This window comes from Anser cygnoides, chromosome 2 (genome assembly GCF_040182565.1).
Source record: "Anser cygnoides isolate HZ-2024a breed goose chromosome 2, Taihu_goose_T2T_genome, whole genome shotgun sequence".
Lineage (NCBI taxonomy): Eukaryota > Metazoa > Chordata > Aves > Anseriformes > Anatidae > Anser > Anser cygnoides.
In genome coordinates, this window is record NC_089874.1 from 122,760,430 (window position 1) to 122,784,133 (window position 23,704).

Here is a 23,704-nt window from a genome sequence, read left to right on the forward strand (position 1 = left end):
CAGTTCATCTATCAAAGCTGCTGTGCAGAAGCCTTATTACCTCCCAGAAGTGGTGTTTGTGGATGCTGTATGTATGACAGAAGATACCAGAGGCTCTTTATATAACGCTTTTTCACTTGTCAGAACAGCAGCTTTCCCTTGTAAGGTTTGCTCTGTACGGGGATCTTAAAGGTGGGGGGGGGATGTGCACAAACAAAGACCAGAATTTAACTAAATTATCTCCTCAGCTGTAATTTCTAGTATCTGTTCAGCTGTACCTGAGCCAGCCCTGGGCCAAGCAAGATACTTGAGCATGGGGTGGCCAGGCCTTCTCCTGAGGCTGCTCCTTCCAAAATCCCCCCTGCCACGGCTCAACTCAGATGGCAAGTTCAGTCTTGAAAATAACGCCAGATCTGCTATGTTTCTGTGCCAGCAGAAGGTTTTTGCAAGGAGAAAAAGGGGCCAGGCTGCTTTATTTCTCTAAATGTGACTCAAGATTATCCAGAATTAGGATTCCAAAGCCAGTTTGGGGTTTGGGTGTGCTTGTTTCATTTGTAGGCCTTGTTTCATATTTCTCATTCACAGCCTTTAGAGATTGAGCCAAGTTGCAGGAAGCCTTTTCCCTCAAGCTCGTTCTCACAAAGCAAGTTCAACATGCCAAAAACTCTGTCTGGAATGTGGAAATCTACAGGAAAAAAAAAAAAATCGACCACACAAGCCTTCAGCTGCTATGCCAGTTGGTTAAGAAAATTAATCCAATGGACGATAGACACAAAGGAAAATGAATACATTTCAGAAGGGACAGGGCACTGTTAAAGTTTTGGTGGATCCACGATGAAAGTAGTTTTCATACCATAAGGTATGAAATCTGACCATTAAAGACGTGTCTGGAGAACTGGCAGCTCCATCACAGCAGCTTGAATAGGAGTTCAGAAGCGTTTCTAGGTGTCTTTGGTGGACTTCAAAGAGATCAAAAAGAGAACTAACAAATACCCATTGGGCTCCATACTTCTCTTCCTGCCTACGTAGTAACTGAAGAAGCACTGGAACTGCTCTGGGCACAGCACAGACCCAGCTGTACGAAACCACTACTGGGAAAAAAAAAAAAAGAAGAGTAAAAACCAGTCTGGGATACATGAAGATCAGGTATATCTGCAGCAGGAATCACCCCAATTCACCTGCTACATATTCCCTGTAAAGATGGCATGAAATTAGGAATTCCTGACCACCCTGATGTTTAGTAAATTGTTTCTTGTTAAAAGGAACTAGGTAAAAATAGTTCAGTTTCTTGCCTTGCAACTTTAATGCTTTTTAATATATGTTTTTAAACTTAAGATTTTCTCTATTTTATTAGAACTTTGGCATCTCTTGTTTCCAGAGCATGCAATGAAATTAGCTAGCAAACAGAAGCCAAACGTAATTTGAAGAACTATGCTGCACTTTCTGCAGTTATAGTAAGCTGTATGGACAGTCTTGCTGTCAGATTCCTTTTAGCTGATTTGGTTTACTGTGTGTTAGGCAGAAGTACTCAAAAGAAATTTAAAGTGGTCTTGCTCACATGTGGTGGCTGTAACACAAGGCCTGGTAGAGTAGGTTCGTTTCTATAACAGCTGACTCAATTTCCTAGTGGGGAGAGAAGTATTGCACCTACTTCATATGTGCATAAGTAAGCTTTTTTTTTAAGAAAAATTCTCCCTCCATTACACTTTTTTAAGCAATTTTTTGACACGGAGAGATCACTATAACAATTAAACAACGTTTCAGGAGGCAACATCTGATATTATCACTCAATGTATGTAGTGACCAAAAGCCAAGATATTGATAGTCTGTTATTAACAGTCTGTGCAAAACAAAATTATTTAAGGAAAGCAAACAAGCAAATACTGTGAATAACCCATGAGGAGAAGAATAATTCGCGTTGAGACCACCATCCATTTTGGCTAGTCCTGAATGTTAAATATATATTTTATATATATATATATTATACATATAATATATTATATAATTATATATATTATATATATTAATATTATATTATATAATTAATTATATAATGTATTTTTAATATATATATTTAAAAGGGAATTAGCATCATTGGTCTGTATTGTCAAAGACCTTTGTAGAAATGAGATGAATAGAACTAAGAAAATAAGTGGCATCATATAGTCTCATGAAGTTTCAGCAGAAATGTTTAGGAGCATTATCTTTCTTAATATACATCTTCCGTGCTATTACACTCATGCAGCAGTTCTAAGCACATTTACTTTTGGCACCCTGTTGGTACGACAGGCTTAATAGGGATTAAGCACTGCAGAGCTAACAAGTTAAGTGTCACCGTAACTGTATCTTTCTCTTCAGAGTAACAAGATGAAGCAACATAATGGTATACTTGTGCAGCAAACCCAGTGCAAGATGAATCGCACAATTGTGTTGACAATGCTGATTAACTGCTCTAGCTTGCATTTCAGTGATTAATTTCATATGAAAGCATCCTAATAATAGATGGCCAGGCTGAGCTCTGCCGTTACACAACAGGACAGTAAATTGGCCAGTAGGAGGTTTGTTATCTTGCTGAGAGATAATGACAAATACCTATCAGTACAGCAGTCACTCTATTCCTACTTCCAAACAACCTAAAAATGCACATCCTGGTTATGCTGTTTGCACGGAGAAATCTGGAAAGTCTTCAGCATATCCAAAGGCTAATCATGTAATCAGTGGTCTAGTCTAATGCTGTGAAATTTTCCTTTAAGTACTTCTGCCTAACACGCAGTAAACCAAATCAGCTAAAAGTAGTTTGTAATCCTGTTTGTGTAAGTCTCCAGATCTGTCCCCCCCTCCTTCTCAATGAGATTGGGTGTGCAAATGATTATCTACCCTACTTGCACAAATAAATCCTATTAGTCAGTATTTATGACTTATTTCTTATTGTGGAATCTTAAATGTAATCTTGGTGGTATTGCAGTGCCTCTTAAGGCCTCCTACTATATTGATTACAACTATTAAAACTCAGACCTTGTTCCTTATGGGATTTTTGTCCTGTTTTCCACTGTTGCCTCAATTACTTTCCCTTTAATTCATTCCTTTTTGGTCTTTGATCCTTCCACCCCTTATTCAAGCACTAGGCAGGAAGAACTTTTCAAGGGTATTACGTACATAAAGGTTCAGCAGGACAGGCCATGTATAATTTCATTTAGTTTAAACACAACAAAACCTCAGAAACCTGTTCCAACTGTCAATTTTATTTGAAAGGTGTCTTCTATACAATTTTATATATAGAAATAAATATGAAAGGCCTATACAAGTACAAACACTTAAAGAGTTGCAATACTGCCCTTCATTTTTCATACTCATCTTTCAATACTTCAAGGGACAAAAATTGCATCAAATATCCCACATTTAGCAAAATAAATTTTACAAAATCTCAGATCACAAAAGGTCTGTTCAAGCCTACTGGAAACTTTTAAACCGAGTTTTCTTTTACATACAGACAACCTCAACACTCAATTACATTCAGCTGCCTTTGACAATTTCACAACACAGACTGATTTACATTTTCCTCAAGATAGATATCAAAAACAAAAGTCATACCTATGTCGCACTCCAACGTGACACCTTGGCATTATCAGTTTTAATGATACACTGTTTGAACACAATATTTTTGAAATACATTCTGATAAATTTAAAGGACAATCTTGCCTTCAAATAAAAACTTTGATACTTTTTAAAACTTCAGAATGGGCATTTGCTTTGGTGCAACATGATTCTTCATGAAGCTTTAAAAAAATTAATTCAGCACCGCATAAAAGGCTTTTGATATAAAGCAACAACATTATAAAATAAGAAAGCTTTTTGGGTTTTTCAAACCATGATTTATCACTGTATGGGAAAGAGTCTATATTATTCTAATGTAGGGTATCCTCCAGATGCCGTTATGCAATCCCACTGATTTTCACAGTTTAAAAAGAGTATAAACCAAAGCACATACTTAATTGTTTGGGGTAATGGATATTTATTTGAATACAACTGCTCTTTTAAAAATTTGGGGGTTGTCTTCTTTACTTTAAGGAAAAAAAAAAAAGAGTCAAAAAAGGTCAAAACCCAACACTATTGAAAGGAGACCACATAATATAAAGAAAAACTCTTTTACCCTTTCTTAGGGAATTTGTCCTCATTCCAAAACAAATTAGTATCTGAGAACTCTTTAAAGAGCTGTAGATTAAACTTGCTGGCAATCAAAGGAAATATTTCAGATATTTCCTATTGGGATAATAGAAGTGTAGGCTTTAGTTCAGGGAAGAAAAAAAGTAACTTACTGTAAGTGCACAAAAGCCCAACCCTACAACTTCTTCCTGTTCATTCAATTGTTTTTACTTGAGGGAAGTACATAGAAAATCCCTCTCAACCCTGATTTAATAACTCACATAAAAACTATGTTTGAAGAATATGGAGGTTTAACAGTTTAAATGTATACTATATATATATATGCATATATATATATATACACACACACACACCCTGTTTTTCAAAAGAACCATCACTTTTTAAAGGAGTGTTGTATTAATTTTTTCTTTCCTTTATTATAAATCTTTCTGGGCTTGTGTTACTAAATAGTACCCTCATTTCCATTTCTTAAAGTTTAAGTGCTTGGTTCATTCATTTGAAGGAGAATTTGCACATTCAGAATCACTGTGAAGTATACAGGACAACACTGTACTTGAGGGTAAATATCCATTAAGGCTCAGCTTGGAATAGCAGCCATGCTGTCATGTTGTGATTCGCTCCACATCAGACTGGTTTCCGTAACAAACCTGCTTGGTTCACTGCAGTTCTTTTCTCTACTCTCTACTCATTGCTTTCTGAGCAAACCCAGTAAAACCGAACAGTTTTCACTGCAGGTTTTACAGGCACAGCTAGAGGTTCTACAGGCCACAGAAGGTTAACTGCTACTGTCAGCAATAGGTTTGTCAGCAGCATGAAAGCAATAACCTAGAGAAAGTTTTAATAAGTGTTGTAGAGTTAATCTGGCCTATAAAACTTATTTGCTGTGATGATGATTAAGACAGTAAGACCCTAGCTCTCCTGGGTCTAACATCCAGATTAAAGCAGCAACCATAGGTGACGCGGGAAAAAAAAAAAAAAAAAAGGAAAAAAAGAAAGATGAGACTATGAACAGAAATACTTTAAGTGTCATTTTTGCATAAACACTTTCAACATAGGAATGCATTTATCAAAAGTTAAATCATTTGTAATGGGGCAAACAAAGTTTGGGCTCCTCAGCCCAATATTGGACAAGGGAAAGAGCAAAGGAAAGTGTCTTATATCTTAGAATATACAGCAATATCATTAGGACAGTATTTAAAAAAACTATGATTAGAAGAACGAGTAAGTCATATTTATGACTTTAAGAATATTGTAACTAAATAGTAGCTTACTCAGAAGACCTTAGTCTTCCTTCTGTCGCGTTTGAAATCGTTCCATTAAAGCCCTACATATATTTCCTGGTATTTTCTGATGTTTTTCTATTAGGGCCTGGAGTGCTGCTTTTGTCTGTAAGGAAAGAGAAAAGGGTTGGGTCAAATTAAGTCATCTTTATATTGTTCACACACGAACACCATTTCTAGGCTCTTTTTCATCCTTTCAAATACTGGAGAACTATTGCAAGTACAAAATACTATTTTTTCCATTATTAAGCCCACATGATTTGTCTGTGGGATCACTACCAAGAAACAAACCAGCAAGCTAGTATCTTTCATCTGTGTTAGCTGTGTTCACAAGCTCTATTAGTGATACGCAATAGTAAAATGGTGATGGAGTAAGCTAGCAGAGACCTAGATCTATAAAGCATGTCAGTACCTGTATACTGTACTGCAACTCAAACTTCTGTCTATGCCCAGGTTTGCATCAGTAACACTTGGTATGCAAGAATTTTGCTTCTACACAGGATCAGAAGCAGCACTGGAAACACAATTGTGACCCATCTAAGTACATTTGGCTTTTACAAAATAATTATCCCTGCATCCAAGTCCCCTAAAGGAACTGGTCCAGCAAAGCATGCTTAGATCAAACCTAAATAACTGCATATGACCACATTATTCGCTTGCACGCAAAAATGTAGCAGGCCCAGAAGTTAATAACAGCCATTCTATTATATAATACCTGTATTGGGAACATTGAAAAGCAGTAATACACAAAAGCTATGGTGAAGACACACAGCAACTTTCCTGTTCTGTCTACAGAAGCACAGACTATTAAACTCTTAAGGCATGAGACAGAACAGAGACCTGTTGCTTTTGCAGACCATGGGTCAACAAGGGGAAGAGATTCTTGGTACAAGCTCTCACTGTTCCTGTGAAGTAAGTGATCAATTGCTAAGTCCTGGGAGCAGGTCCCTGTCCATGTCCTAAATGTCCTTACAGGAGTAAAGCTTCTATTAAGCTCACTTTTTTTTTTTTGCTATACATAATGGGAAAACGAATACCATACCATAGTCTGAAACATGAGATGAAGCACATTAAAATCAATGTGGGATTCTAGGGGATTCATATTCCATGGGCTCTATCTAGTAGAATGCACCCTTAAGGCAGAAGGAAGCGAGGGTGTGTACAAATGTAAGATTCCAAAGCATGGCTGAAAGTCACTTAAACACACCCATTTGCTTCTGCAAACCAACAGTGCTGAGGCTCTGTCAGACTGAACCCCCAGAAGAAGCACTCAGTTTGCCATAAACAGGGCATAAGACAATGCAGATAAACATTTCAAGAAGTCATTTTGCAGTGATCTAATGAGAGGATAAGCAGGTGATGACAGAAAACTGAACTGACACCTGCATTGTCAAAAAACAAAGATCTTTCAGATGAAGTTTTTAGAACGCTAAACATGACCCCCTGTGAAGCTTTCAAAACGGCTGGTTCAGTGCCCTCAATCTGACTGCTTCACACACGTTTTATATCTGCGCTGTGAAATCTATTCATAAGTTGAATGAATATGAGAACCTGACAAGCTTCTCTACAAACCACCTAAATCTGAAGAAGGAAAACATTCAAAGAGTTAATTTCTGGGGTGAAAAGTTGGGGGAAATAGAAATGGAAACAGACTGTACAAAGCCATGAAATGATTCAGCTTTAGTTGTTCCATTGCATGGAATTTCAACAGTTTGTGACCTCAGATTTGCTGTATTTTAAAGGCTTCATTGGTAATTTTCTAAGTGATCAAGATCCAGAACGCTTTCCCTGGATGAAGCCCATGACTTTCTTTAGCAGCCCAGAGCAATCTTGTATGACTGAACTTCCTTAGGCCCCAAAGCAAGTTGTTTCTTGAAGCAAACAAAGAGTACAGTATTGACTTTAAAAGGCCTAGAACGTCTGCAAGGTGTAGCAATACACCCGCATTTAGGAGGGATATTTAGAGATAAGCAAGCACAAAATTTACCACGATTCCATCAACTTCTACAACTAGTTCTATGACAGGAATTGCTATCTTGACAAGAATATTCCAGTGTTTTCTACCAGATCAGTAAATATTTTAAATATATATATATGCAAATCTGTCTTACCTTAGCAGTCAGTTCCTCAGCAGTTATATTTGGATCATATGGAATGGGTTCTCCAACAAATGTACGAAGCTTGACTGGAAACCCACCGTACATAGGAACTACTGGCAATCTAATACGTTCATATAGTTTTCTAAGTATTTCTAATATTTAAAAAAAAAAAAAAACAGGTGGGGCGGAGAGAAGAGAGAGACACAGATTACTCCACAAGGTTGTTTTTTTCCCTCACCATGTTTTAAAACTGAAACTGGATTGTCAAGTAATCCAGCCCATGACCCAGATTCTCAAATGTGTCATCTCAAGCACTATTCCACCTTTCATTTTCCAAAATTTGCATTAACACTGACATAAGACTTGCTTCCAAACTCAATTTAGTGTGAAATATCCCCCCCAAAGAATAGCTGCAAAGATGAAAGCAGAGGAAGTTCTATAGCTGCCTCTGGAGAGTAAGGGAACATATGCAACAGGGGTTACCATTTAGCTAATTTTACAGGTTAGCATAAGAAACTGGTATTGGTAGAAGACTGTTCAGTTTAATCCCATTGAGGTCTAAAGGATCAGAAATAGTCTTATCTACCTAAAAGCCAGTCATGCTGAAATGCTGAATTGCTCTTTCAGACCACACACTGCTTCACTGCGGTGAAACAATACACAAAGAAGAAAACAACAAAAAAATTAAGTCAGCTGTAAGAGGACACTTCTTCCTCATGTCACTTCCTAAGCATCTGTCCCAAACGCAACTAGAACAGATTCCTCGCAAAATGAGTGCTAATATTCTCTTCTTCAATTTTAGACAAGAAATTTCTTTAACTTAGTGTTGGCATAAAAAAAAAAACACCTTTAGTGACAGACACAAATTTTTCTGTACACAACTTATAAGAACAAAGAATACTCAAATACTATTCAAGCAAGAGCAATGTGTCCAGCAATGAAAAGAATTAAAATCGTCTAGCACCTCTGTTGTATTACACAAGTCACAATATTTTTCTGGCTTAAACAGTTTGGGAAGATTCTCTAGAACACAGTAACAATTAATTGCTATTTATTTTTGTAGAATCTGGAGAATGTGTGAATCACTCTGCACATCTACATTGGATGCCTGGGCTTTCTCCATGCAATATATAGCTTCTAATTAGAGGGGAAATGAAATAGAACTGTTTTGTCCTGCAGTCCTTTGATTAGGATGATGATGCCATATTTTAAAGAGAACATGCTGTACAGAGGAGACTGTTCAGGTCCTTTCTGCTAGCAGCAAGTTGAAGAACACAAAAAAAGGTGCAGGGGCAGTTAACAAGAGCAGATCAGCAGAGATATGATTATCCCAGAGGTGGACTCTTCAGACAAACACCCATCTATTAATGCACTGGAACTCCCAAAAACGAGGAAAGAGAGCAGGCAAAAGCAAGATTTTGTGAGAAACTACAGGTTTAGAGCTGCACAGTATACTAACTACGGATGAAATATATTACAAACCCTTTGAAGACAGAGGTCTAAGCATAGAGTATTAAGAGAATATTTAAAGATACTGTCAGCTGTAAACCCTTGCTTCTTAACAGACAGCAAAAGACCTAGAGTTGGTCTAGCAGACATTAGCTATTCGCCTTTTTCTGGCTACTTTTTCCTTTCTTCTACTTCTTTTTGTAAGCACATTATCATGTTGACAATAACTTAGGTGAGCCAATACCACATATAATGCTGATATTAAATCTAAATAAAAATCTCTGGATTCTGCTGGTGAGCAAACCTCAAGAAACAAGGCTATGTCAAATCTCAGATTTATATGGGGCTTATTTCTAGAGAGATGGGCTAAACACATATGGAAAAATAAACTACAAAAAGTATATATAAAATATCTTACTTATTTTTCCTAATGTCCTAATGCCTTCTCGAACATTTTGTGTAAACACAGGAATGATGGGCTAGGAGGGAAAAAAAATATTAAGAATTCAATGAAGATAACACTATCTAAAAGACTCCTACCTCACTTAAACTCAATGTGCAAATTAATTTCAGAAGTGTTTGTCATACAAGGACATACAGAGAGCAAAACAAGGATTCATTAAGTTCTTGTGTGACATTCTCCCATGAAGTTTCGGCCTGGACAATACTGCAAGGTTTCAAATACTGCAACGTTTCAGCAAGTCCGTTTTCTTAAAGCAGCACAGGTTTTTAGAACCTGTGAAGCATTTAAGCTGCCTCTTGTCTAGAAGTATTTGCACATTTGTGAATTAAGTGGTTAAACCTCTTCCCTAATTTATAGTTATGCTCAAAGAATTGACAGGACTGGGACCCTAAACTTGTCTGATTCAGCTCTACTGTGCTGATTGCATTGCTTCACACATGATGTGTCATATTCAGTACAGGTCCATGAGTCACTTCTGCTGATGAATATTTGGAATGGTGTTAATATTTTAAGCTTTTATTGCTGTTTTTGAACTTGCAAACAGCTGTCAAGATTTACAAGGACTGCGTGGGGAGGGACTTTCTACTACATGAAGATTTTTAACATCAATTTACAAACAAATTATCAAAAAGAGAACTCTAAGATTTTCACACATCCAGATTCTTTCAAACTTTTTTTTTAAAGCATGTAAATGAGTTAGTAAATTAAACTTTTCATACAGGTATCAAGTCGTTTAAAAAGTTGTTTTAAAAGTTTATAAATAATCCAGTGCAACAATAGAGAATAAGAAGTGCAGTTGCCTAAGACAAATGGTAATGCATTTCCTTATTCTAGAACCATCTTCTTTGGAACAGCTTGCTTTTGACACAGAAATAAGAGATTTCTGCATGTACCAAGTTGGTTTATATGGCAGTAACTCTGGCAAGCAAACTGCTGAGGAGAGACAATCTAAGGAAGCTGAAGGTCCCAGTACTGACATTCAGAAACATTTTTCTTTCCAAGAAGAATTATATTCATGATTAAGAGTGCCTCCAACACTATTTATATTCTTCTGAATCTCTCAGTTATTGGGCAGGAGCGTGGAATTGAAGCTGCAAGATCTTTGTGAGTGCACAAAGGAACTGAATATACATTCAATAAAATAGATATAAGCACTACAAGCATAGCTAAACCCCAAGTATGGCCTTTTGTATGCTATTACAGTGCATTAGTAAAATCTAATCTGTTGAAAATATCCTGTAAACTGTGTTATCTTCCTCCTGATAAAAGTGAAATATATTTAAAATTAGGTCTTAAAAGTATTCTAGTTTGGTATAAAATTCAGAGATTTAACTAGTCTCTCTTTGACAGTACCTGCATATAAAACTCTTGGAGCGACAGTTTTAAATCAGGAATATACACACCTATACACATATGAATACATCTTTCAAGTACAAATAGAACGAGAGGGACTCTGAAAGGGTTATTAAAATAGATACAGTTCAAATGTATCATACACTTCTGTGCCTTTCACAGTCGGTCCCATATAAATAACCACCTGTCTACAAGGACCCCAGACAATGCTTAATATTTGACAGAACTGAAGAGAAATAGTTCACACCAAGGAGCGGCAGCTCTTGCTGCTGCTATATGCCCCAGACATCCCTTACTAGCATATAAATACCAATGCAGTATATAATGCCAGTGCTTCTAGTATGACTACAACAGCACAGGCAGGTCTGCTGAGTCACAGTGTACTTCAATGGTAGGAAAAAGAGAAATACTTTTGTTTTCCAGCCATTCAGATCCGTCACAACCCTGACCAGGTAGGTATAAAACAGCACAAGCTTACAAAGTAAAAACTATCCTGGATTTCATCTCTTATTCTTTTAAGCTCTGGATTTCCTGACCACACTATTCCCAGGTAGGTGACTCCAAAATCTTCTAACAAAAGGGACAAAAGTCTTGAAATTTAGTTAAAAAAGCAAGTAGACTGTATTCATGACACTCAGCAACGTAACACCAAATACTTGATAATCAAAACAGCTTCCCCTGGAAGAAAGAACCAGTAAGTGAGCATTTGTTTTGCTTTTCTTCTGCGAAAAGTCATACTTACCACTTTTGCATCAATGGCAACCTGAGCAAAGCCCTTTCGATTACCCCACATAATAACGTATGTTTCATCACTAAAAAGTGCTTCCCGAACTCCACCTGGAGAAATAATTAACAGATAGCCTTTCTTCAGAGTATTGACACATGCTTCTTTTGGTCCATGCAAAACTTCAAATGCGTCAACTAATATTTTAAAACCTGCAAAGTAAGATGATATCAATTCAGAACACATTAATTCATACTATCATTGTGCAGAAATTGCCAAGACAGAACACAATGGCTAAAATTTGTCTGCTAGCCTAAAACCCCAAAGATATTGCTAGAAGGATTGGTGCATTAAGTTCTGCTTGTAAATTTAAGTCTAAAAACTTGAAAATTTATGTTTTCCATTCCAGTAAAGGCACGTGCTATCTCACAATCAGGACGAAACTGGGAAAAAAAAAAGGCAAGAACTCTGTGGCATATTTCATATATCCCTTCAGAGTAGTTAAGTCTGCTCTGGGGCACTGTCTCCTTGCCCATGCTCTACTTTTCAAATAAAGTCCAATAAGAGAAAATTCCAGCAAACTGTTGTTTTGTTAACACACAGAGTAGTCCACGCACAAGGAGATGACAAATAGAACTTAGCATTCCCTGTGTTCCTGATCACTGCAGGGATTGAATCCTCGGGTCAGTTTGAGTACCCAGGTGGCTTTTCATCTGAAAATAACAGCAGCTCACCACAGAAGGATCTGGTGAGCCCGGACTGCGTATACACATCTTAGGTGAAGATTTTTCATTTAATAAAGTCTAAAACTGCAAAGTTACATAAACTCCTCATACGTTAAATGTGAAGTGTCATACTTACTCTGTTCTTCAATGAACAGCAGAACATTGAAAATGGCTTACGATCATCAAATGGACACACGTGCTCAATTTAGACAACTAATCTAATGTAAAAGAACAGCTAGCAGGAAGCCAGTCATGTTCACTTACACCAATAATTTTTCAATTTATGTAGCATTTGTGAGTACTACATACTGAAACAGGAGCTTCAGATCACTGAGGAGCATGGGAGAGATTATTTCTTTCTTGAAGTTTCCCACTGAGCCAAACTTAACCCGATCAACTACAAACAAGGGCACAGAACTGATCTAGTCAAGCCTAACCCTCAATAACAGATCACCTTTTTTTTTTTTTACCCTGCAAATGAAGATTTGTTAACACGAACAGGCATTTGTTTTGCGTACACACACAAAAGAAGGTACAGCTAAGAAGACAAAGCTCTGTCCTTTTGTACACAGTGCATAAACTAAGGACTCTGGAAGGAGATCATGAGGCAGCATATCATCAGTTCATTCTTAGCTAAACTCCAATGAATCTTTGTAGGTGACATGAGTATAATTACTCCTGATTTCTACATACACACAATCAGAATCTATCCATGAGCATAACAGCAGAACACAAGCTCTGCTGTAGCTGTCTCACAGCTTGTTGTATCTGCTTTGTACCACATGTAACACTGGCAGGCTTCATCTAGTACCATTTGCACAGGTGACTCCTGAATTAGTTTTTCACATTTCATTTCTCTCAGGTGTTTTGATTCTGGGATTTTAAATAGCTTATTTTTAATTTTTACAAGGTTTTACATTCCCAAACTCATTAAAGCTCTTTGGAATGCACCTGGGGATGGGAAGCTGCTCATCTCGCAGCTCTTTTCTGTCAGTGAAATCAGGAGAGATACAAAACAGGCATAGCAAAGGTAGAATCACGCAGGAAGATGGACTCCAAGGAGCTGTGAAAATAGCTTTCCTTTCCACAGCAGACATGCAGGAGGAGCAGGGATAACACCATATGAGTCTGTCCATTTCATAGATCAGAAAAAAAAAAAAACAACAAACAAACAGGAACAGAATATAGGCCATATTTTGTAGTAGGGAACAGTGGTGAGGTTTCAGGTCTCCACAAAGTTCCTCAGCCATATTTTCCCCCTTTGACTTTTACTGTAAACCTTATATTCTGAGCTGTATTTCATAGTCTAGTCAGCAAATCATACTTTACTGTTAATACCTCTACTCCAACAGCAGAAAGGAAGAACCTGGCAAGTCAGAGCAGCAGAAAGACAGGAATTAATCCAGTGGTCTGGGAGAAACAGCCAGGGTACTCTACACCCAAGGTAAGGGTCATCATAAGAAGCACTGGGGTAGTACCTGGCTATAGCATGACAACCACCAGGAATCTACTTTTTCCTCTTCAAACAATAAAAAATATCCTAAACGCAAAGCCAGAACATCAAGGTATGCTAATTTTTCCAAACATCAAGAAATCCAAAGTTGATTTTATTCAACAGTTCAACCTGGATTCTGCCCTTTGCCCTAGCACACTCTTCTATTCCCCACTATTCAGGAGAAGACTTCATTTTAATTCAACCTTCGAGAAATCAACATAATCCTGGGTATTACACAGATGAGAATTTAAAGGACCAGGGAGTACCAGAATGATTTTTTTCCCCTGTGACCAACATCTAGTATTAAAAAAAAAAAAAAGGAAAGAAAAAAAAGAAAATTAGCTCAAGGACTGCATTCCATGTCTTTCTGCCCCAAAAAGACAGGCAAGAGAAGCATACATAGTACTGATTTAGTATAAATTGAGACAATTTCCTTTTGCATCTACATGAAAGAGAGATGCATTAGGCAATGCTCAACAGGAATTTCCAGGTATCTAGAGGAGTTCTTCTATTAGTTTAGGAGAGACTTAGAGGAGAAGCTTGTTTGATCCCTTGCAGGCTCATGAATCCCTCAGGGGGCACAGTAATATTCTATAAATACGATCCAGTTAATCACAGTTAATTCAGTACAGAAGCACCCAGCGCAGAGGAAGCAGTAAGACTGCATATTGTCAGCTGCATACTGGCATGGGTCCAAGATTCAGATTCATGGGACAAGCCATTCCTCACGGCTATTCATAATAGATTCACAAATCATAAAAACAGAAGGATCAGTAAATCATCTGATCCAAGTGTGTCTAAATGTATTAGGATAAAAGGATGGCCATCTTTCTGGTTTGATTCACAAGAGAAGCTCCACCTACCTACGCTGCCAGTCACAGATTACTGTACAGGCTTTGAGACACAATCCAGAACAACAATCTGGGCTCCTTGGACTTGTCTTCCCTAACAGCCTTAAATCATTCACATAATCAGAGTTATCTAGTTTGGAAGGGCCATCTAGTCCAACCTCCCATGCAAAGTGGTCCATCTGGGCCAGGCTACTCAGGGCCTCAGCCAGCTGAGTTTTGAGAATCTCCAGGGATGGAGTTTGTCCAGAGTAGCTGGGGAATCTGTTCAGGTGTGTGATCATCCTTATTATAAAATACCTTTCCACCTGTCTAACAGGAATTTCCTGTGTTGCAGCTTGTCTGTCACCTATCACTCTACTGCTGTACACCTTTGAGAAGAATCTGTCTCCAACTTCTCTGCACCCCTCCGTTAAGTAATCAAAGACAGCAATATCTCCACCCACCTTTATCTGTTACAGACCAAATAAATCCAGTTCTCTCGGCCTCTCCTCATTGTGCACTCCAGCCTCCGGTCATCCACTGAATACAGCTCTAATATGCCAATGTCCTTCTCATACTGGGGAGTCCAAAACTGGACACAGTACTGCTAGATGTGCTCTCACAAGTGCCAAACCAAGAGAAATAATTTCTTCCCTCAACTACACACATGCTAAAAAAGGCCAGCATGCACTCAATCTTCTTTCTTGGCCATGGCAGGCAGGTTGGAATTAGATGACCTTTAAGGTCCCTTCCAATCCAAACCATTCTATCATTCTTTGCTGCAAGGGCACACTGCTGATTCATGTTCACCTTGTTGTCCACTAGAACAAGGAACTCCTTCCTGACAAAGTCAATTTATACTCAGTCTCACCTGTACTGTCATATGGGATTATTTCATCCCAAATTCATAATTTCACATTCACTTTTGTTGAACTTTGTAATGTTTCTGCCAGTCTTTTTCTGTCAAGTTACTCTGAATACCAGCTCTAACCCTTGGATGGTCAAATGCTCCTCCAGTTTGGTATTGCCAGTGATCTTCCTGAGGGTACACTACAACTAATATTTAATTAACAACTGTACATAATTATTATATTTGACTCCATATTATACCCGATAAACTATGAAATAGATTGCACTAGTCAGATGTATACAAAAAGTTTGATAATCAACCCAAATCCTAGTCTACTGGCAAAAGCAGTTGTAGAGACAAAGACCTAACACTACCCACATGAAAAGGTTCTGTGTTTAGGGATTAAGGCTGAAATAATTTCATGGCAAAATTAGTTCTCTGATACAAACTGTTTTCAGTAAAAGCATTGCTGATGTTGTATATTAGTACATTACGTAACAGTCCTATAAATTCACAAGACAAATTATGAGATTTTTAGTTAAATTTTATTTGGGAAGAGAACTGGATACTAATGTATTTTGGAAATTCAACTGCCCTTTCCTACCCCTCCAGAAGAAAAAAAAACTAAATCTCCACATAACTAACTTGACTTATTTCAGCATGGTTTTTCCCTAGGCTGTCCAGCCAAAAGTTTGCCCTAAACATACTTTTCATTTTTTACATGTTTCACACAAACTTGGACACCGCCACGGCTTTCCTCTGGGCAAGATTCTACTTAAAGTCTTCTTGGGGATAGTCTCAACTGCCCACCATGCTCAGTTGAGTGGGATACACAAAGGCATCCCCTATTCTCCCATACTAATGTCACCAATTTTAAGGGCACTGCTTCCAGTGTATTTCTTAATCAGGTTATAAACCACTCGTTCTGCCTATATTAAAAAAAAAAGAGGAAACACCTCATTGAAGTATTGGCTATCAATTAATACAAAGACAAATTTTTCTCCCATTGCCTCTTTTTCTTTGTTTCTAAACACTTTAGAGTTGTTAGAGGAGTTGCCCAGCCAGGAGTACAACCCATTCCTGCACGGGCCAATTGCATGAACTGATTCTTGAATATGCTCTTTACAGAGAACATCTGTTCTCCAACAGACATCAACTACATTTGTCTGAGAGTTTGTTCTGAAAGCTGTATTCTTGCACTTCAACTTTCATTATTTACATTGTAAAAAAAAGCATCTATAGAGTTTTCAAACTGATCGTTTATAATGAAGCATGTTACCTGGTATTCTGGAGACAAAATGATCAGCTACTATGTAGCAGAATCTCTTCTTTTCTAAAAGAAGTCTAGATATGAAATAGATAATGTCAGCAGGACAAGCTCCATGATAAAACACAACAAGTGCAGGTCCTTCTGGAATTTTTTCATCACCACAAATCTCGTAACCTGTTAGGAATCAAAGACATAAGGGACGTCAAAGTATGATACAATTCTATCGCAAAGAAACTAACTTGCATCAAGCTGGCAAGCTGAAACCAGTATCCATTGAGAAGTGTTAGAACAAAGTGACAGCTAAAATGTCAAGAGGTGACTTGCAGCATTTACTAAGTTGCTTTCACAGGAAATACAAGCTTCATTTAAATCAGATGATCTACATTTAAAGGAAGACAGAACAACAACAACAAAAACAACAGCCTGGATCTCTTCAACTATTGTATAATTTTACCTTATTTTTTTCAGTTCACTGCCTTCAAGGCTGTAGCCCTCTGAATCAATCATTCAAGATAAATCAAAATACAGATTGGATAGAAGCGTTGAAACGCTACTATTTCAAGCTATTAGCTACCTTTCAAAGTCAAGTTCATTGCCATGAGTAACTGTTTAAGAAGATTTGACATGACAACATCCATTTATGTGGCTCTTTTTATTCCAGCATGTGAAGCTCATCTTTGTTACTTATCTCAGAGTTATACTTGCTCTATTTTTTCCATCACTAAGCACTAAAAGCTGTCTGAGGCTTTATGTGCTCAATTGAAACATACACGAACACATACAAGTTTCTTACTGTACTTGTATTTCTCATTTAGTTAACAGTGAAGAAAATATTCAGTTAGCACAAAATAACAAAATAGACCAGTTCAAAACATATTCAGTTAATACTGAGCAGTTTTGTTAGCATTTGTTTTTGTTTTCTTTTTAACTGCCACTTCTGAAGTTATCAGAAGAATCCCCCCACGCCCCTCTTTTTTAAACTTCTGTCTGTACTTTTGGCTCCTCTCCCACTGTTTTACTTTCTACACCTGTGTAGCTGCAACCTATAGCAAACACACCTACCTATCACCTCTGCCATCACAAGTGACCGCTAGCTGAGCTCCCTGCCAGCTGTGCACAACCAGAATGATACCTGTGTCTAACATTTGCACAGGTTACAGGTATCACGCACCATTTTAGGGTTCTGTTATTTGTTGTTGTTGTTTGGTTGGTTTTTTTCCCACTGCTGTGAGATTTCAGGAGGAAAAGTTCTTCCTGTTATATATCAATTAACCAAGTGGGGAAAACAGATATCACAAAACATTTCATTATTTAGTAAGAGAAGTGTTCAGAGAAGGTGGAAGCAGCTGCCAGGGCAGAAAAAAAGTCACATCAGTAGATGATGGACTGGATAAGAATATTTTCTGTGCAAATAAAAAGTTAGGCTTTTTATAAAAAAGAAAAAAGTTACTACGGATGAAAAGAGCCAAGGCCTTAAAAAATCATTTTCTTATGAAAAAAGTAAATAGCTTTTCATTATGAAGTGAGCATTTTAAGCTCTTTGATTTTGCTGTTGATTTTGATCTAGTGTACTTTCACAGATTTGAAAGTTACATCTTAGTCTTACAAAGCCCATCTGATACAGCCGCTGCACCATCTGGCTATCAATGCCTTGAAAACCCTCTTCCCTTTGACTGGAGAACAAATAGAGATGATTTTCAAGAAGGATTTGTTCTTTATGTAAATTGCTCTTAAACATCTCTTTCTCCTTTAGCTGCATTTAGAGTGAATGGTTCTGAAAGAGGCTTATGATTTCCTTAGAAAGAAAAGCCAAATCATTTATTAAGTCTGTCTTTATAAAAGATATAATAGTAGAGGGACAAGGAACAGAGCCCTTAGTTTTGACATTCTTCTACTAGAGAAAGCAGTTGTCAAAAATACATAGAGAGAAAGAAAATACAAAAAGTGGGGTTCTGTAACACTTTTGGGCTCTGAAGTCAAATTAAAGTAGTAACTAGTGAATGAACCAATGCTGAGGGTTCCTTTTAGCCACTGTTTGACATTACGTTGGTTACTTGTAATTAAATTACGCAAACGCGCAGAAATATTAGCTATTAGGTAACTGTCATTTAGCTTCCAGTGTTCATATATTCACTCAAAGAACACAAAAAAGGTTTTTGTTTTTTATTGCTTGCTAAAAAGTTCATGGGACATGGCAAATTAATTTGATTTTTAACATAGCTATCATTTCAAGTCCTCCTGGAACGAGGAAAATCCAGTAGTTATTAAAAAGTAAAAAAGAAAAACAATTCAACAGTTTGAAAAATAGCACATATTCAGCTAGATGAAAGATCTCAAGGTAGCAGAAAAGGAATAAAAGTGCAAGACTGAAAACTTTACATCCAAAAGAGTCTCAATTGCTTTTTCTCCCAACTCTACAATGGTTGAAGCACAACTGGCAGTCATTGATTTGGGGGGAAAAAAATGGCCTGAATTTCAAATTTCATCCAACAGCAACAACAATCAGATGTACATTGATAATCCTCAAAGGTAAAGCCAGCAATAAGAGCTTCAGCACCTTTTAATGAAAAGTCAGATCTTGCTTACCATGCCATATTCTTCCATGTCGATCCCATATGGTAGTCAACATTTTTTTTGCACCATCCCAAATGTTACCTGAATTATCTCCACTTAATTTCCTCTTCCTTTTATAAATATTTAGAAGGATAACAGTACTGTAGATAAAGGTGAGGAAGAAAATTCCTGGAAATATAAAAGCTATTGCAAGTGGAAGCAGCAACCATGAAAGGTAGACTGTATAACCCAGATAATCTTCAAGATGCTCCACACCAGTCCATTCTCCCAGTAAGTGAGCCACACAGGTTAAGTAGGACAGCGATATTGGTCCTGCAGTACAGGATTCATTTCCACCTATCATCCTCTGTTTAATCAAAAAAAAAAAAATGCAGATGAATAAAGCCTTAAAAAAGACAGCCATAAACCTGCGTATACTGCATAATCATACAAAATACTGATGCATTTTATTTGTATACCATGTACTACACAAGCCAGTAGGCCATGTTAGAAACAGAATGGTTCACACAGCAAAACCATTACTTGATTCTTTTCGGTCATTTTTGCGTAGCGGAAATGCTGACAGCTCTAATTTGAGAAAGATAGAATGGTTTTTTCTTCTCAAGCTATTTTCTCTCATTAAAAACCGCACATCTTATAGAGATCCAGGACATCTATTTTATTTCCAGTTCTCAGAAAGCTGCATTGATTAGTTGATTAGTATAATTTATTGTCCTACGTCATATGCAGTACACTCAAATCTTTGTCACAAGCATTTACTCCAGAAGGAAACAGTACAATCTCAAATTCAGTGCTACAAAAACCCTACCAAACACTTGCACTAACCATGAACATACAATGACTCAGTAAGAAGATGGCCTCAAGTAAGCAAGTCTTGCTCATGCAGAAACTTTTAATTGCATCTGGAAACTTACAGATCATGAAATGCAAGTCCCAGAAGACAACACAGGGAGGTTCCACAATGGAGGAGAAAAAGATCACAAAAAGTCCTCAGAAAGCTTTAATTTATCAGGATTTATTGTGTCTATGCATACGAACCTTCTTCCGTGCCAGTTCCTAAGAAGTTTCAGTGTTACTTCTCTCTGGGCTGATATTTCATACTTCGTATAGTTCTGGAGTAACACTTTTTTTCTCTGATATGTAGGGTTTAGGGGAAAATTTGCTCTTCACTTCATCTTACAAACCTGAGACAACCTGTATGCTGGGATATCTTAGCTAGAGTTCTAGAACAAGAGAAATATCTTTGGAAAAAAATTCCTAGTCTAGAAAAGTTTCAGTCAAAACTTGGAGTAACTGTTAATCAAGTTAAGGGGGGGGGAGGGGGGAAAAAAAGCATTTTGCAATTATAATGCAGACTTGCAGAGGGAAATGGATGGATTTTAATTAAAACCAATAATTTCTGAAAGAATCTGAGGGTTTTTTTTATTACTAAAATGTGACTTACAACATATTACTGCAGAGTTCCTATGCAGAGAGACATGTATCCATCACTCCTTTACTCTTGCTGTTTCACAAGCAACAAGAGACTGAAATCCAGAAGATAATTTTGCTAATGCTATCAGAATCCCAATGACAGCAAATACGAAGAAACAGATCAGTTTTACTCCACACTTGCTATGAGACACTGAAGCATGCACCAGAACAGAACTCAGCTCACTTATTTCCCCAGTCTCAATTGTTCCTCCCCCATTTTGATATAGCAAGGATGTTCCTTTCACTTGTGTTTTGAAATTGGCCTATACCCACATTGCTCCAGGTAACTCCTATTCAAGAGAAGACAGAGGATCTCCTGACAAGAGCTTTGCTCCCACGATCCATGCCTGTTCCACCAATCCAGGCTTACAAAACTCTGCTCTGCAGCATGTTCTCGAGGACAATGAGAAGAACAGCTGATTAATCTTCAGCTAAGTATAAGCACATGGCATAAGTTAAAGGCACTTCACCAATTTCATGCGTGTGCATGTAAGGGGTGGCAGGGAGGATCAATTTGGACAAAAGGATGGGAAAGAGCATGTGGGAGAGCAAGGGGAAGTTCTATCTCATTCCAGTTGTCAGAGACTAACTCCAGAAGCTGTGAGGCAGCAAACAACGACAGAAGTCCAAAGAACACAACTTCTGAGACCAAGTAGGATTTAGGAGTAGGATTCAACATTGTATTTACCAGATCGTCATGCCTGGACTTCTCCACTGGTTCCACCTACTAACCAGAGAACAGTACGTAGGCATGAGCTATGGCACAAGAGCTTTTTAAAACTCAGAAGTGGATACAGAACTTCAAAGATTATTGAAAGTTACGCTTTCCCTCCTACTACATTTTTAATTGTTTATGACTTTCTCCAAACACAACGTCCTCATCAAGTAAATTTTAAGTCCTGTCCACACATGTCGGTCTTGCAAAATATCACTTGGCCTTCTGCATGAAATGTGATTGCATTTGAGGTATTGCATCTCACTGCAATTTTATAGGTTTGCTTATGTACCTGTGCAGTAACCTGTAACATAAATAAAAATTCTTTCCTGCCAACCACAGAGATAACAGCTGAAGTACTGCCTTCCCTTAGGGACCATCAATACTACTCTGAATAATGCTGTTTCCTAATCTTGAAGGGAATCATGGAATATTTTAGAGTGGAAAGAATCACTGGACAGCACTAATACAACCTCTTGCACAAAGCAGAGCCAACGAGTTAGACTGGGTTGCTCAAGGCACTGTCCAGTCCCATTTGTAGTATCTTCACGTATGGAGATCCTGCTGCTTCTCTCAACCCCTGATCAAGTGCTGGACCACCCTCACAGTGAAAATGCTTTTCCTTGATCTAGTTAGAATTTCCCTTACTACAATTTGTTCCTGTTGCTTCCTGTCCCGTGGCTGAGAACTCTAATCCCACCTTCCCTGCAACCACTCGCTAAGAAGAGCGGTAAGATCCCCATTAATCCTTCTCATCTTCAAGAAAAACACACAAACCTCCCTCCACCTCCCCATGTCTGCAATGTGCTCCAGTCACCTAACAGTGTTGGTGGCCCTTCTCTGAGTCTCCTCCAGGCTGTCAGCACCTTTCTTGTACCGTGAGGCTCTAAACACGTGGTTTCATGAGTGATGAAAAGAGGGAAATAAATGCTTCCCTGACTACGGCCTTGCCCATGCAGCCCAGCATGCAGACAGCCATCCTGACCCATGTTCAACTTACCATCCACCAGATAAAGGTCTCCTCCAGCCTGTAAATTTGCTCTCCCGTTAAGAAATCTGGCACATGCCCTGATGGTCCACAGGAATGCTCTGTTTCCAAGCCTAAATGTGATTTACGTTACAGCTTCACCTAACGCCCTACCAAAGGTAAGGGAAGGGGGATGACAGACTCTCACTCCATCACCAAAAAAGCACACGCATGCCCTGAATTTAATAAAGGCCCCACACAGTTCATGTACACTACTAACAGACAGTCATTTTGGGCTGTCCCACTTCAGAGCTGTTTAGCTGATGACTGCCCAGCAGCGTTAAAACTACAAAATTAAGCATCCTGACTTCTTGAAGCACCAGTGACACTACTGTGATCGGGACCTCCTTCAAGCAAAGGAGGAGAGACTGTCCTGCCCTCCCTGTCAGAGGTGGGCTGACATCTGTCACCACCCAAACCTAAAAACTGCAGTAGGGGTGCCCTACTACCAAGTTCCAACCTTGGCCAACTTTGCAGCAGAATCCCTCTGTAGTATGAACGCACCCTTAAAAGACTTATTTAGCTGGCATCTCTAACACGTTTCCTGCCACGCAGCTTGAGCCACATGCTTTTAACTTCAATACAAACTTCCTAATGGTGTGACCGATAGCGACTGTCACTAGATGATAGCGGTACAACTTCTCATTTGCCTAACAACATTGCACGTGGACTTACACTGAAGGCTTGGCACTGACGGAAACTGGAAACAAGGCTAACATACGATTCCTTTCGTTAATTTCTAGTACATGGCCCAGACGAGCCCTTAATTAAACTGCAGCTGTGCTCTTCGGCAGACACTGGGCTACCTGAGCCATGGCTCACCGTGTCACGAGAAGCAGAGCACCAGCACGCTGCAGTCTCACCACACGCCTGAAAAGTCCAGGTGGAACCTCCGGAAAGCATCCCAGTGCCCCAAAACTGGAAAGTTACTGAAAAACAACAGCTACAACACGCCCCAGCCAGCAGAAACACGCCGCCTTCTACTGTGCCGGCCAGATACAGGAGGTATTTGCACAGGAATTAGCAAAGCTACCACCAAAACAAACGAAAACAAGACGACTTCAGAGCCTGACAACGCGGCTAACAGCATCTGCGACCTAAGGGGGAGGACCCTGTAGCTCGGAGGGTGCCCCGGTGCTGTTTCGCAGCAAGAAGCGCCCTGCGGAGCCCGGCCGGAGCCGCGGTCACTCGGCCAGCCGCGGCCCCACGCCCCCCAATTACAAACCCGCGGTAA

General features: G+C 38.5%; 2 protein-coding genes across 6 annotated transcripts in view; both read right to left on the minus strand.

Annotated features, from left to right (window-relative positions):
• Positions 1–23,704, minus strand: part of LOC136790185 (basic salivary proline-rich protein 3-like) — a 37,911-nt gene that overhangs the window by 13,590 nt on the left and 617 nt on the right. The gene's annotated exons all lie outside the window — the stretch shown is intronic.
• LOC106039054 (DGAT1/2-independent enzyme synthesizing storage lipids-like) lies at positions 3,202–23,691 on the minus strand. 5 transcript variants are annotated; one of them, XM_066993000.1, is made up of 8 exons: positions 22,444–23,685; positions 19,268–19,601; positions 16,691–16,855; positions 11,530–11,723; positions 9,390–9,450; positions 7,535–7,674; positions 5,415–5,529; positions 3,202–4,968 (listed from the first exon to the last, which is right to left on the minus strand). In XM_066993000.1, exons 1-7 carry the CDS (start codon positions 22,444–22,446, stop codon positions 5,425–5,427), a joined length of 1,002 nt encoding a protein of 333 aa, XP_066849101.1. In that variant the 5' UTR covers positions 22,447–23,685; the 3' UTR covers positions 3,202–4,968; positions 5,415–5,424. The 5 variants fall into 5 exon arrangements, 3 of the variants coding, with proteins under 3 accessions (XP_066849101.1, XP_047928353.2, XP_047928354.1); XM_048072396.2 differs by having other exon boundaries at positions 3,202–5,067; positions 22,444–23,684; XR_010829680.1 differs by lacking the exon at positions 7,535–7,674 and having other exon boundaries at positions 22,444–23,691.